Here is a 15,644-nt window from a genome sequence, read left to right on the forward strand (position 1 = left end):
AGAAAAACTTTCGGTAATGGTGATAGAAGGGATGATATGAACGCAGAAAGAAAAGCGTAAGTAAAGAGATAGAAAGGACACGAGATTTTATAATGGTTCGGCTAACGTTGCCTACTCCACTCTTCTTCCACAACTGATGGAAGGATTGCACTATCACACTTAGTACAATTACACAAAGACTTCCTTGATCACTAAGCCGGACAGCCTTCGTAGGTTTTTCAACTCCTCGAGTTTACTCCGCCTCTATCAACTTCTTCTCCTGAGTTGAGGTTGGTAGAAAGTGATTTCTTGAATTCTCCAACGATGAAGTCTTGGCTTTGAGAAATGATTTCTTCAAACAAATGGCAAGACTTCCTTTGAGGTGTAAGAAAAAGATCAATAATTTTCTTTACGTAACTTAGCACCTCAATACTGGTTCACAAAAGCTTTTAATAAATTGTGAGCGTTTCAAGAGCTTTTGCAAGTAAGTAAGTCGAGTGAGAATGAACCAGCACCTTCTTAGTTGATGAAGGTGGGTTTATATAGGTGGTGAAAATTCATCCGTTGGAGGTAGATGAGATTTTCGAACCTTTTAACCATTGGACAAGGACCAGGGAGCTTCATGCATTAAATGCTCCATTAATGAGGGTGTACCATGTAGCCGTTGAAGGTATGGAAAGCATTAGGTTTTGTCCTCTATCTTCAGAAGATGGTACATCTTCATTTAATGCTCCTTGAAAAGTGTGTCCCTTAAGATGAGGTCCTTATTGTCCTAGGATGTTGTCAAATCAGACAGGTAGAACATTCTTCTCGTTGTTGAAGAGAAGTAATGTTTGATAAGGATTGTCTTTAACAAAAACTGTCTTTTCGTGCTAGTTGACAACTCCTGCTTAACTCTCGTTGTAATTCTTCATGTCTCGTGCCTTCTTTCGTCTTGGATACCCTAACATCTAGTCATAACTCATTTTTCGTGTGTTTGTCTAGCTTAACACGAATTACAGAGGAGTTATGGCAACTCTCGTCTAGGACGAAAGCAGCGATTGAAAAAGCTAATAGTTAGGGGTCCACTTTTCTACATTACATTGGTATCATCAAAATCCTAATACAATGTTCCTAACAAATTAAATCATATATTTCATAAGAATTATTCTCACCATAATATTTACAATTACAAATTTACTCCAAAATTCCAAAAATTAAATAAGTTAGAAATCTAATTTTAAGTATGTAGTTTCGATTTTGTCATTTTTAATTTATACAACTTATTTATTAATTTATATACACAATTTTTTGCTGCTTATAAAAAAATATAATTCACTACCAGGGCTTATGGTCGGAGGAAATTTAAATTCTATTCCCACTTAATTTCAAAGGTCACTAAATTCCTTAGTTTGGTTAGAAGGAATTACAATTCCACGGCATGCGTACATCTGCACATTAGCTATTAATTTGAGCAATTATTACTCAAATTCAAACAATAATAACATCACAACACATAAATGATCCAAACCATATATTCAATTGCATTATATAATATTTGATGTTATAATTTAAATAATTATATATCGATCCAAATATTTTTAATATATTACAAAAAATCCATTTCGTGCATCGCACGGGCGAAAATACTAGTACAGGAGTTAATACAAACCACCAAGCTCACAACTAGAGTCATCATCAAGTCATTACACTAGCTCATAGCTCAATTCAATCACATAACATCAATCGCAAAAGATGGCTTAATCCAATCCCTAATTGGATCTACAATTCATCTCAAGAATGTAAATGAAAGCATTTCGACTCAATTGAACAATTTTTGAAGAATTAGCCTGCTAAACAAGTCAATTTCGACTCAATTGAACAATTTTATCGGTTTAATTAGCATATTTGAATGAAGCTTCTTTTTTTTTTTTTTTTTTTTACTCACAGGACCCAATTGCACTAATGAGAAACAAATATGATAGATCAATCTTGTAGTTTTTTTTTAATATCATCAATAACAAGACTAATAGTAGACGAACAATTTTGGCTAGAGGGGTGATAACTCAATCGATACTGTCAAACATAAAAACAACTCCCCTAACTAAAGTATGAGTTGCAAATTGTTTAACAAATGAGAAACAAATATGATAGATCAATCTCGCAATTTTTTATAATATCACTAATAACAAGACTAACAATTTAGGCTGAATGATTGATAACCCAATCGATACTGCCAAACACATAAACAACTCCCCTAACTAAAGTATGAGTTGCAAATTGTTTAAGAAATTAGAAGAAAAAAAATGAGAGATCAATCTCATAGTTTTTTTTTAATATCATCAATAACCGAACTAACATTATACTAACAATTTTGGCTGGAGGGGTAATAGCTCAATCGATACTGTCAAACATAGAAACAGCTCCCCTCCCCTAACTAAAGTATGAGTTGCAAATTGTTTAACAAATGAGAAACAAATATGGTAGATCAATCTCGTAATTTTTGTTATATCACCAATAATAACAAGACTAACAATTTAGGCTGGAGGGTTGATAACCCAATGGTCCCAACCGATACTGTCAACCCTAGAAACAACTCCCCTAACTAAAGTATGAGTTACAAATTGTTTAAAAAATGAGAAACAAATATGATATATCAATCTCGTAGTTTTTTTAATATCATCAATAACAAGATTAACAGTAGACTAACCATTTAGGCTGGAGGGTTGATAACCCAATTGATACTGTCAAACATAGAAACAGATCCCCTAACTAAAGTATGAGTTGCAAATTAATTGTTTTACAAATGAGAAACAAATATGATAGATCAATCTCGTAGTTTTTTTTTTTTTAATATCGTCAATAACAAGACTAATAGTAGATTAAAAAGAAATCCGAGATTTTGAATAACCTCAAAAGCATCACTCTCAACATGTAGAAATCAATATAAATTAGAAAAGTTTCTATTATTTTGAAATAGTCCTAAAAAAAAAAAAAAAAAAAATTTAAAGTAGTGCAATCAAAATGAGGGAAAGTGGGGTGTGTTAGATATTGGTTCAGATATGCCCTCAAAGAAATCTTACTGCGGAAGCCCCTTTTACCCCCAAGTGGTGAGAGCAATCCAGGTTGAAGGGGGAGAAAATGGGCATAATTGTACCTCACAGGTTCCAACTACATCCTAAATGTAACATTTTGGATAAATTCTCTATCTGTCCATTTGGTTTAAAGGATAAAAACAGATCGAAAATAAATGCAAGCAATAATTTTTAGAGAATAGAATAGAGAAGCTAAGGAATCAAATAAAAATATTATTAAATTATTTGGTTTAAAAAATTGTGAAGAAAGGTATTATTTGAGAGTTCATTATGAAAAAAATTAAATAAATTTCATAATATAAAAATCTATCTCCTTTCAAAAAAAAAAAAAAAAAAAAAAAAAAAAAAACATATTCCCCCCTTCTCTATAGATCAAAATGACTCATCAGCAGCAGCGCCTCAGTTTTAATTTGCGGCCACCGTACCTTAAACTTATATTATATTATAATATGGTTATCTCTGATCTGCAAAATTCACTTCTAGCTTGTCAGCAGTTACTGTCCATCATATCCCCATGGCCATCTATCCATCAAAATTCAAAACCCTCTCACGGATTCCTCTTCCTCAGATTCCTCCACGGCGTTGAGACCTGTCACCGTCACTGAAACCTCCCTGGTGGTCGCCGGAAGCCCCAGGTGAAGTGGGCCCTCCGGCGAGTTAGAGTGCGCACCAGTTCCTGCAGGTTTCATCACCAAACCATTTATCACACCATATGGCGGCTGCGCCCATGTTGAGGTTGACGAAGGCGGAGACTCAGTCAGCCTTCTCACATGAAGCCTATATTTCTGCAACCAAACATATATAACATGTAAGAAATATGCCATGCAACATGCAAGTGGATAGGATCTGTTGGTTATAAACTCTATCAAACAGAACCCAAATATGACTTTTAACAGGGACTTTCTTGGTTTGAGTTGATCAGTTATGACTAGTCTAGACTGATTTGACTAGGGTTACAAGACAAATTTTCTAATACACACTCGAGTAGTGTTGCTGGCCTCCTAGTCAATCAAATATATATATAACTTGTCTGCTGCCTAATTTCTTCCTTCCCAACAAAACAAATGCATTATATTATTACCTGCAAATGGCTTTTGACTTCATCATTGGTGAGACCATCAACATTCATAATTTCTCTAATCTGCTTCGGTGTCGCTGCTGCAAAATGCGATATTCGATCTTAAATTTACGTTAACATGCATATATACGTACATACCGACAAAATTATCAACACGAGAACGATATGATCACCGAACAGTTGTTCTTTGTCGTTATTTAACGGTTTTAACTGTTATCCGAGGCCGTTATTTAAATCAATTACAGACGACACTTTTTTTCCTCCTAGCTTATCAATAATCAAATATAAATCCTTTCAGCTTTTCAAGATTCCCAGTCACAGAATCATATACTAAGTGCCCAGATTTTAAACAAAACTTATTTTATACTCTCAGAATTATCATACAAAGCACAAAGAGTGCACAAAGAATCCATACCAGGCCTGTTCTTGCTAGGACACGAACCCATGACCTTCTATTTAGAGAGTCACTTCATACCACTAAACCAGGTCATTGGCATAGAAGAAAATATATATTCTAAATTTATTATTTTAGATGTTATAACATGTATTTTTGTGTCAAATAATTTTATAAATACAGTAACATCTCACCTTATGTTACTTTTTTAAAGAATTTATTTCTTCCCAACTAAAAAGTTGAGCAAATAAATAATGATATACATTTATAATTTATATATATTACATATATTATATGGTGTTATCAATATCCTTCATATTCATATTCATGGTCAGGTATCCATAAATCCGTTGACTGAGGTAATGCAATAAAAGACATTCAGATTACTGGAATTTAAAAGAACCAAAAAGTCAGATTCATTAACGATAAAGCAAATGAAATTATTATAAACCTTGTGCTCCACCGAGCTTATCAAGGGCGTTGACGAATCGCTGATGAAGCTCCGGCGACCAACACCGCCTCTGTTTCCTCTGTTCTTGCTTATTCATCGTCTTTGAAGAATGGGAACGAGATGATGAGCTTTTATAAGCCACCACTGACGGCGGCACCGACGGCGGAGACAGCGACAAACAGGGAACTGGTAAAGCATCTCTTTTCAACGCATCCTCCTCCTCCCCATTGACACCACCCTGTCACGATCAAAAAAAAAAACAACAAAACAAAAATTTAGTAAATGGGGGCAAAAGGAATTCATTAATAAAATAATGAAAAATTAATCTAACAGGGTGGTTCCACAGGGCAGAGATCATCCAGTTTTTCGTGTCACCCTGATCGTTTGACCGTTTTGTCCCGATCTCTTTATCAAAATTATCCTTCATTGGTAAAAGCTCCTCTACCACTGCCGGTAACTTTTCCTTTCCCTTAACCTTCAAACATTCCCCCCTCACCTTCTCGATTTCTGGAAAACAGATAAACAAAAAATAAATATATACGCACAGAATAAATGGATCTTTATCAATTTAAAACAGAAAAAAAAAAAGGTAAAAGAAAAAGGGAGGGACCATCAGTGAGAAGACTCAGAGTATAAGGGAGTTCACGTCTGTTGAGGTAGATTTTCTTTGCCTCTTCTTCTAAGGCTTGAAGAAGGGAGTAAAGCTTCAAGAGTTTCTGGGAATCATCATCAATAGCAGAAATTTCAGCAAGAGCAATTGAAACGGATTTAGGAACTACAAATTCACAGTTCAGATCGATGTTCCTTTCACCAAAATTCTGGGCCATTTTGTTTTCTCTTTCAGAATTTTCTACTCCAATTCCTTTAACCAGAGTTATGAAAATGAAAGACCCGGGCTGATTTTATAGCACAGTGGTGGGCAGAAATGGAAATTTAGAAATGGAAGTGGATCCTGGTGGGGGAAAGATTCGGATAGCTTTCACACTCGGTTCGTCGCGTAACTTTTATTTTATTTTATTTTATTTTATTTGAGGAGTATATGTGTGATAATGATTTTTATTTTTATTTTTTCACTTTTGGTCCACGATTATTGAGTCATTTTTACATTTGGTTCTCAACTATTATAGGGCGTTTGATTGGAAGGAAAGAATTAATGGGAAAATAAATTGTAATTCGGTAAAAAAAAAAAAAGAATAAGGTGGAATAAATTCAATATGATTTCAAATTACATTGTTTGGTATGGAGAAATAGAATTATTGGGAATGAAAAGGAAAGAAGTGATATAAAAATTAAAATACTCTTGTGTAATAATATTAATAAGGAATAAAGGTCAAATACGCAATTCAACTAAATATCAAACTGCAACTAGATCATTGAACTCAAAAAAATTACAATTGGGTCCTTAAACAACACAAACTCATGCAATTCAACCGAAAATGACTTGTTTACCTAAAAGTACGCTGATGTGGTGGCCACCAATTTTTAAAAAATTTTTAAAAAGAATAATTTTAAATAAAATAAATAATAAATAATAAATAAAAAGAATTGTCATCTCTGGCAAGCTTCGTCTCCATGGCCACGGAGACAAAGCTCTTCGTCTCCGGCCATATAGACGAAGCGGGTCCGTTCTTGTATTTTAAAAAAAAATATTTATATTAATTAATATTTTATCTTAAAAAATAAAATTTTCATTTTCTATGACATTTTTCAACTAAAAATTTTGATCACCGCTAATTGCAAATTAGACCGCAAGACTAAATATAGAAAGATTTTAAATGTCTTAAGACTAAATTTTATATTACAATAATAATAATAATAATAATATTATTATTATTATTATCATTGTTGTTGTTGTTGTTGTTGTTATTATTATTGACCAATATAGAAATGCTCCAATAGTTACCTTGTTGAAAAAAAGTGGAAAAAAAAAACGTCATTTAATAAGATTTAGGACTTTAGGACAATGGAGGTGGAGGGTGGATTCGGAGTTATTGACCAAAATTTTAAATAGGGGCAATATAGTAGTTTCAATTCACTAAAATATTGGACATAAGCAAAATAGTAATTTCAGCTAAAACTTATATGAATATATGAAAAGATAGAATTAAGAACAAATGGACTATTTTACTATTTTGAAAATAAAAATTAAATTATTGAATTAAAAACTTTTAAATACACACTTAGAGAATTTTCAATCCATTGGTTTTATTTTTTTTTCTCAAATTTTGAGATGACGTGTAGGAGTGGGGGGGGGGGGGGGGTAGGGAAACAGGGAAACAATTAAAAAAAAATACGAAAAGAAATAAAGAAGAGTTATGTAGGCCATTTACGCACGTGCGCTGCACTTATCTACTAGATGCGATAAGTGAAATAAAGAGAATATTTTTTTAAATCTATTTTGCAAAAATCAAGAAGGTGAGTGCGAAATGTTTGAAGCTGAAGGGAAAGGAAAAGTTGCTGACGACGATGGCGGTGGAGGAGTTTCTACCATTGAAGGGTAATTCTGATAGAGACGGCGGGATAAAACGGTCAAACGATCAGAATTGATGAAAATCGTTTTATTCTGTACGTATATATTTAATGTCTGTTTATCTATTTTGCAGAAATCGAGAAGGTGAGGGCGGAATGTTTGAAGTTAAAGGGAAAGGAAAAGTTGTCGCGCAGCGGCATTGGAGGAGTTTCTATCGTGGCGGAAAATGTGACTTAAGAGTTTCTGGGAATCATCATCGATGACAAAAATTTCAGCAAGAGCAATTGAAACGGATTTATGAACTACAAATTCACAGTTCAGATCGATATTCCTTTCACTAAAATTCTGGGCCATTTTGTTTTCTCTTTCAGATTTTTCTACTCCAATTCGATCTTTTTCCCCCAGATATATCTTTAACCAGGGATGATGAAAATGCAAGACGGGGGGCTGATTTTATAGCACAGGGGTACAGAGATTATAATGAAGAGGGGCAGAAATGGAAGTAGAATTAAGAATAAATTGACTATTTTACTATTTTGAAAATAAAAATTAAATTATTGAATTAAAAACTTTTAAATACACACTTAAGGGCATTTTCAATCGATTGGTTCTTTTTTTTTTTTTTTTTTTTTTTTTTATTTTGACATGGCGTGTAGGAGTGAGGGGTAGGGAAAAACGAAAAAAAATTAAAAAAATATGAAAAGAAATAAAGAAAAGTTATGTAGGCCATTTACGCACGTGCGATGCACGTATCTACTAGATGCGATAAGTGAAATAAAGAGAATATTTTTTTATCTATTTTTCAAAAATCAAGAAGGTGAGGGCGGAATATTTGAAGCTGAAGGGAAATAAAAAGTTGCTGGCGGCGGCGACGGCAGTGAAAGAGTTTCTACAGTTGAACCCAGAATTTTAGTGAAAGGAATATCGATCTGAACTGTGAATTTGAAGTTCCTAAATCCGTTTCAATTGCTCTTGCTGAAATTTTTGTCATCGATGATTATTCCCAGAAACTCTTGAGTCACATTTTCCGCCACGGTAGAAACTCCTCCAATTCGATCTTTTCCCCCCAGATATATCTTTAACCAGAGATGATGAAAATGCAAGACGGGGGGCTGATTTTATAGCACAGGGGTACAGAGATTATAATGAAGAGGGGCAGAAATGGAAGTAGAATTAAGAATAAATTGACTATTTTACTATTTTGAAAATAAAAATTAATTATTGAATTAAAAACTTTTAAATTCAGACTTAGGGCATTTTCAATCGATTGTTTATTTATTTATTTATTTATTTTGAGATGGCGTGTAGGAGTGAGGGGTAGGGAAACACGGAATTTTTTTTTTTAAAAAAAATATGAAAAGAAATAAAGAAAAGTTATGTAGGCCATTTACGCACGTGCGATGCACGTATCTACTAGATGCGATAAGTGAAATGAAGAGAATATTTTTTTTTTATCTATTTTTCAAAAATCAAGAAGGTGAGGGCGGAATGTTTGAAGCTGAAGGGAAAGAAAAAGTTGCTGGCGGCGACGGCGGTGAAGGAGTTTCTACAGTTGAATCCAGAATTTTAGTGAAAGGAATATCAATCTGAACTGTGAATTTGTAGTTCCTAAATCCGTTTCAATTGCTCTTGCTGAAATTTTTGTCATCGATGATGATTCCCAGAAACTCTTGAGTCACATTTTCCGCCACGGTAAAAACTCCTCCAATTCGATCTCCCCCCCCCCCCCCCCCCCCCCCCCCAGATATATCTTTAACCAGAGATGATGAAAATGCAAGACGGAGGGCCGGGGTACAGAGATTATAATGAAGAGGGGCAGAAATAAAAGTAGAATTAAAAATAAATTGACTATTTTACTATTTTGAAAATAAAAATAAAATTATTGAATTAAAAACTTTTAAATACACACTTAGGGCATTTTCAATCGATTGGTTCTTTTTTTTTTTTTTTTTTTTTTTTTAAATTTTGAGATGGCGTGTAAGAGTGAGGGGTAGGGAAACACGGAAAAAAAATTTAAAAAAATATGAAAAGAAATAAAGAAAAGTTATGTAGGCCATTTACGCACGTGCGATGCACGTATCTACTAGATGCGATAAGTGAAATAAATAGAATATTTTTTTTATTATCTATTTTTCAAAAATTAAGAATGTGAGGGCGGAATGTTTGAAGCTGAAGGGAAAGAAAAAGTTGCTGGCGGCGACGGCGGTGAAGGAGTTTCTACAGTTGAACCCAGAATTTTAGTGAAAGGAATATCGATCTGAACTGTGAATTTGTAGTTCCTAAATCCGTTTCAATTGCTCTTGCTGAAATTTTTGTCATCGATGATGATTCCCAGAAACTCTTGAGTCACATTTTTTGTCACGGTAAAAACTCCTCCAATTTGATCTTTTCCCCCCCAGATATATCTTTAACCAGAGAGGATGAAAATGCAAGATGGGGGGCTGATTTTATAGCACAGGGGTACAGAGATTATAATGAAGAGGGGCAGAAATGGAAGTAGAATTAAAAATAAATTGACTATTTTACTATTTTGAAAATAAAAATTAAATTATTGAATTAAAAACTTTTAAATACACACTTAGGGCATTTTCAATCGATTGGTTCTTTTTCTTTTTTTTTTTTAATTTTTTTTTTATTTTGAGATGGCGTGTAGGAGTGAGGGGTAGGGAAACACGGAAAAAAAAAATTTAAAAAAATATGAAAAGAAATAAAGAAAAGTTATGTAGGGCATTTACGCACGTGCGATGCACGTATCTACTAGATGCGATAAGTGAAATAAAGAGAATATTTTTTTTATCTCTATTTTTCAAAAATCAAGAAGGTGAGGGCGGAATGTTTGAAGCTGAAGGGAAAGAAAAAGTTGCTGGCGGCGACGGCGGCGAAGGAGTTTCTACAGTTGAACCCAGAATTTTAGTGAAAGGAATATCGATCTGAACTGTGAATTTGTAGTTCCTAAATCCGTTTCAATTGCTCTTGCTGAAATTTTTGTCATCGATGATGATTCCCAGAAACTCTTGAGTCACATTTTCCGCCACGGTAAAAACTCCTCCAATTCGATCTTTTCCCCCCAGATATATCTTTAACCAGAGATGATGAAAATGCAAGACGGGGGGCTGATTTTATAGCACAGGGGTACAGAGATTATAATGAAGAGGGGCAGAAATGGAAGTAGAATTAAGAATAAATTGACTATTTTACTATTTTGAAAATAAAAATTAAATTATTGAATTAAAAACTTTTAAATACACACTTAGGGCATTTTCAACCGATTAGTTCTTTTTGTTTTTTTTTTTTTTTGTTTTTTTTTTTTTTAAATTTTGAGATGGCGTGTAGGAGTGAGGGTTAGGGAAACACGGAGAAAAAATTTAAAAAAATATGAAAAGAAATAAAGAAGAGTTATGTAGGCCATTTACGCACGTGCGATGCATGTATCTACTAGATGCGATAAGTGAAATAAAGAGAATATTTTTTTTTATCTATTTTTCAAAAATCAAGAAGGTGAGGGCGGAATGTTTGAAGCTGAAGGGAAATGAAAAGTTGCTGGTGGCGACGGCGGTGAAGGAGTTTCTACCGCTGAAGGGTAATTCTGATGAAGACGGCGGGGTAAAACGGTCAAACGATTAGAATTGATGAAAATCGTTTTATTCTGTGCGTACATATTTAATTTTTGTTTATCTATTTTGCAGAAATCGAGAAGGTGAGGTCGGAATGTTTGAAGCTGAAGGGAAATGAAAAGTTGCCTGTGGCGGTGGCGTTGGAGGAGTTTCTCCCGTGGCGGAAAAGGTGACTACTGGAGAGTTAATTTTTGTCCTTGTTCTCTAAAGTTACCATATTTAGGAGTTTCTACCATTGGCAGCGGCGTTGGAGGAGTTTCAATATGAACATACTTGTTAGGTGTTGTTTAATTAAGTTTTTGTTCAAGAAATCAATATGAAAATACAGTTTTGCCATTTCTATATTAGTACTGTTGATTAGGTTTTTGCTCAAATGACTTCATCCATTAGAACAAATGACTAAAATACATCACCCCGACAACTAACTAATTAAAGGTATTATTACAATTTCACGTTAATTAAGGTAATTAGAAAACTACACCTTTTCTATAACTTAGGTCTCATGGAATAGATTTACAAATTTCCCGAGTTATTCACTGATTTGGTCCCTCGACTATGAGGATTTCACCAATCAGGTCCTCGACTTTTAAAATTTCTCAATTTAGTCTTCAACTATGTTTTTTTTTTAAAAAAAAAAAAACCCGAAATGGTCATAACCGTTAGACGTCCGTTAACTCGGGACCAAATTGATAATTTTTCTATAGTCAAGGGACCAATTCAGTAATTAACTTTCAGAGAAAATGGTGCATGTGATGACCGAAATGATCTATTGACTATAGTGAAATTATCAATTTGGTCCCGAGTTAACAATTGTCTAACGATTAAGACTTGAATTAAAAAAAATATAGTCAGGAATTAATATATAAATTGAAAAATTTTAGAAGTCGATGACCAAATTGGTGAAATTCTCATAGTCGAGGGAGCAAATTAGTAATTAACTCCAAATTTCCCATTAATAATTGAGAACTAATAAAAGTATCTAAAAAACCACACTCAATATAATTGGAGTAAATAAAAGTGAAATTAATAAAATCTTCTCCCAAAATTAATAAAATCTTGATTGATATTTTGATGAGCATGAAATAAATTGAGACATGAATCACGGAGGTGGGTCTTTGAAACTTGCTTGAATATAATTAATGCTATCAGATCCTTTGAAGAATTAGATTTTGTTTCACTTTTAATCGCTGCTTTAAATGCAAAAAAATTCAGTTTCACAAAAATGTTCTCCCAAGATTAAACCCAATGTGGAAGCAGTTTTGGATTCCTCCCCCCATCTAATTCTACAACTAATCCTACATTCTACTCTTGAAAATTAATTCAATTATTTTTAAAATTGCAAATGGTGATTTGACACATTAACTTTTTACTCTTATGTACAATTGAATAGTGTGTTTAATACTTTAATCTCAACTAAAAGTTGAAATTGATAGATGAACTGCACATTTCTATTTGTATATTATATGTTTTGTGCACTTCCTCACATGGACTCTAAAAAATACGTGAGACTACAGAGATTTGAGACTTAATTTTGATACCAAATTGAAAGAATGCATTCCGTCTTAAGTGATAGATAGACAACACATTTATATTTATATATTAAACATATATAGTTATATACTTTGAATAATGTTGAAGTTCGTATTTTTTTGGGTGTTTTTTTATTCTTGAATTACAATGAACCAATTAATGGAGTATATTTGACATTTCTATTCTGTACATGTAATTTTGAATTGGGTGGATTAATGATTATGGATATTTGATGGATTATGAGTTTTATATTATATTACTAGTATTTCTTATGCGCGATGAGTAAAAAATAGGTGCCAATATTAATATTTTATATTAAAATTTTAAATTTATTTTTAAATTATTGTAAATAATAATAATAATGTAAAACATTTCTATAAATTTAATATTTATATTTTAAGAAATAACTAACATATAACCCCAATATTAATGTGTATATTATTATTATTATTATTATTATTATTATTATTATTATTATTATTATTATTATTGTTATATAAAATAAGAAAATATATGATGGATGCATGTGCATGGTAGCAATAGTAGAAAGGATAATGGAAGTTATAACGGTAGGGGTATGTTTGTCCGAAATATTGTATAGTACAACATTTATAGCATAATATATCATAAAATTTAACGGAAAAACGGACATAAATGAAGGGTATAACCTTCATCCACACTTATTATGTTTTTAATTTTAATATTATACACTTTAATTGTAAATTTGTGATATAATTTTTAAAGAAAAAATATGCATGTCAAGAATTTCTTTGTCATAGAAAAATCCATACAAAAGCAAGGATGGGAAGGGAATTTCATTATTTCCCCCATGCAAGAGCAAGGACTTGAGTGTGATCGATCAATTCGGGGCAGAGGCAGAAGATATATATGCCATTTTGTCATTCCACTCCATTGCCATTTCTAATTTACAGAGTATATATTGTGTGCTTATGGATAGCTCTTGATTTGTTAAATCAACATTATTAAGGGTAATTTAATTTTAAGATTAATATTTAAAAGAAAAAAAAAGGGTCAAATAAGCCTCTAAACTTTAAGTGAAAAATCCAATTAAGTCCCTATAAACTTTTAAAAAGTGCAATTACACTCTTTAACATACATATTATATTGAGGCAATGAAGTCCAAGAACCGATAAATGACCTGCTATTACAGGTCATTTCTATTCCAAGCATATTTCCGACTAAAAATTGGCGATCTACCAGAGAAGGCGACCAGTTAATCGCCTTCTCCAGCGGAAGGTGACCAATCGCCTTCTCCGACACAAGGTGACCAGTGGTTGCCTTTAACGGTGAAGGCGACCAACTGGTCGCCTTCCATGGAGAAGGCTACAGAAGGTGACCAATCATCTTCTCCGCCACCACAGTAAATTAACCCGGCGCATGGTATTTGGGTCCAGCAGGACCAATCTATTCTCTCCCTACTCATCTCGTCACTCTCCGATGAGGTAATGTACTTGGTAGTCGGTCGCACCACTTCCCGGGAGGTATGGACCTCCATCACGGCGGCGCTCGATTCTTCTACGCGTGCCCACTGCCTCAACTTGCTTGGGCATTTCCAGTCCCTCCGCCAGGGAGATAACTCGCTTGCGGAGTATCTCAGATCAGCCAACTACTCTTTGGTGTGATAATCTTGGCGCCACATACTTGTGTGCCAATCCGGTGTTCTATGTCAGAACTAAACATGTGGAAATTGATTATCACTTTGTCCGGGACAAGGTTGCCCTCAGGGGATTTCTTGGTTAATTTTGTCTCTACTAAGGATCAACTAGCAAACATCTTCACGAAGCCTTTGCCAGCTCCGCATTTTGAGATTCTTAGGGACAAGCTCAATGTTGTCGCCCTCCAACCTTGTGCTTGAGGGGGTGTGTTAGTGATAATATGTGGTTAATGTTTTATGTGGTAGTAGATTAGTCTGACTTAGCTAGCCTATTGTATAGGAGTAAATTACGTTACCTGACTACTCTAGGATTCTATTATTGGTTGTACAATCAGATAATCAAAATAACTGAAATTCTCTCTCTCATCAAGGTGACCAACTGGTTGCCTTCTCTGGTAGATGGCGACCGGCGACGATTCGGTCGTCACCAGTCGCCGGATTTTCGTCGGAGATGTGTTGGGAACCGAAATGACCTGTAATAGCAGGTCATTTACAGATTCTTGGACTTCATTGTCTCAATATAACATGCTAAAGGGCGTAATTGTACTTTTTAAAAATTTAGGGACCTAATTGACTTTTCACCTAAAGTTTAGGAACTTATTTGACTTTTTTCAATTTGAAATATCTACCCCGCATAACTCTTATTTAATTGTCAGCTATTAGTTAATTATTAAGTTGTATCACATTGTTAAAATTAAATAAGGATGAAATTTATGAAGTGCATCCAAATTGAAAAGTGTATATAATTAAAGCTAGCCTTTAATTTGTAGTAGCTCACAATAGGTTTCCACTTCAGCTAACTTAGCGTCTTGAGCTTCGTGAGTTTGGAAAATTCTTTTCAGATATTGTAATTATATATATTAATTGTAAGTAGAACAAGCACATGTGTTGTTAGAAAAATAAAATGATGAGAGTATCTTTGCAACAAGGAAGATTCCTTATCCTCATCGACTTTGATTGGGAGGTGTATATTAGAGCAATATAATATAATGAATAAAAACATGTACGCACGTACAGTAGTAAACAATGGTGTTTTTTGGAGGATCCCAATAGAGCATAGGAATCATAGGGACAGCACAAACTATATATAGCGTTTGTCCATTCTCAACAGTCATACATGAATATATGTAGCCAACGGTAGCTATATGTGCATTCCCAGATTCCTTTAACCATTATCTCCTTCTCTTGTGTTCATTCTTTTTCGTCCGTTGATTACACCTTACTACCAGAATCTTTTTGATCTTCTGATCTTCCAGAACAATCTCTCATCTATCTCTCTCTCTCAATATTTTATTTTAGTCCATATATTATTCCATATCATATATATGATTAAATTATATACACTTTATTCTATAGTGCCATTCCTCCCTATAAAAGAA

At 33.6% G+C, this 15,644-nt stretch overlaps 1 protein-coding gene across 1 annotated transcript; it reads right to left on the minus strand.

The window, feature by feature from the left end:
* Positions 1–3,421: 3,421 nt before the first annotated feature.
* Positions 3,422–5,821, minus strand: LOC109171730 (myb family transcription factor EFM-like). Its single transcript, XM_019320786.1, has 5 exons — positions 5,587–5,821; positions 5,308–5,483; positions 4,977–5,214; positions 4,135–4,211; positions 3,422–3,838 (listed from the first exon to the last, which is right to left on the minus strand). Exons 1-5 carry the CDS (start codon positions 5,801–5,803, stop codon positions 3,590–3,592), a joined length of 957 nt encoding a protein of 318 aa, XP_019176331.1. The 5' UTR covers positions 5,804–5,821; the 3' UTR covers positions 3,422–3,589.
* Positions 5,822–15,644: the final 9,823 nt, after the last annotated feature.

Source organism: Ipomoea nil, unplaced genomic scaffold (genome assembly GCF_001879475.1).
Source record: "Ipomoea nil cultivar Tokyo-kokei standard unplaced genomic scaffold, Asagao_1.1 scaffold0380, whole genome shotgun sequence".
In the NCBI taxonomy this organism is placed as follows: Eukaryota; Viridiplantae; Streptophyta; class Magnoliopsida; order Solanales; family Convolvulaceae; genus Ipomoea; species Ipomoea nil.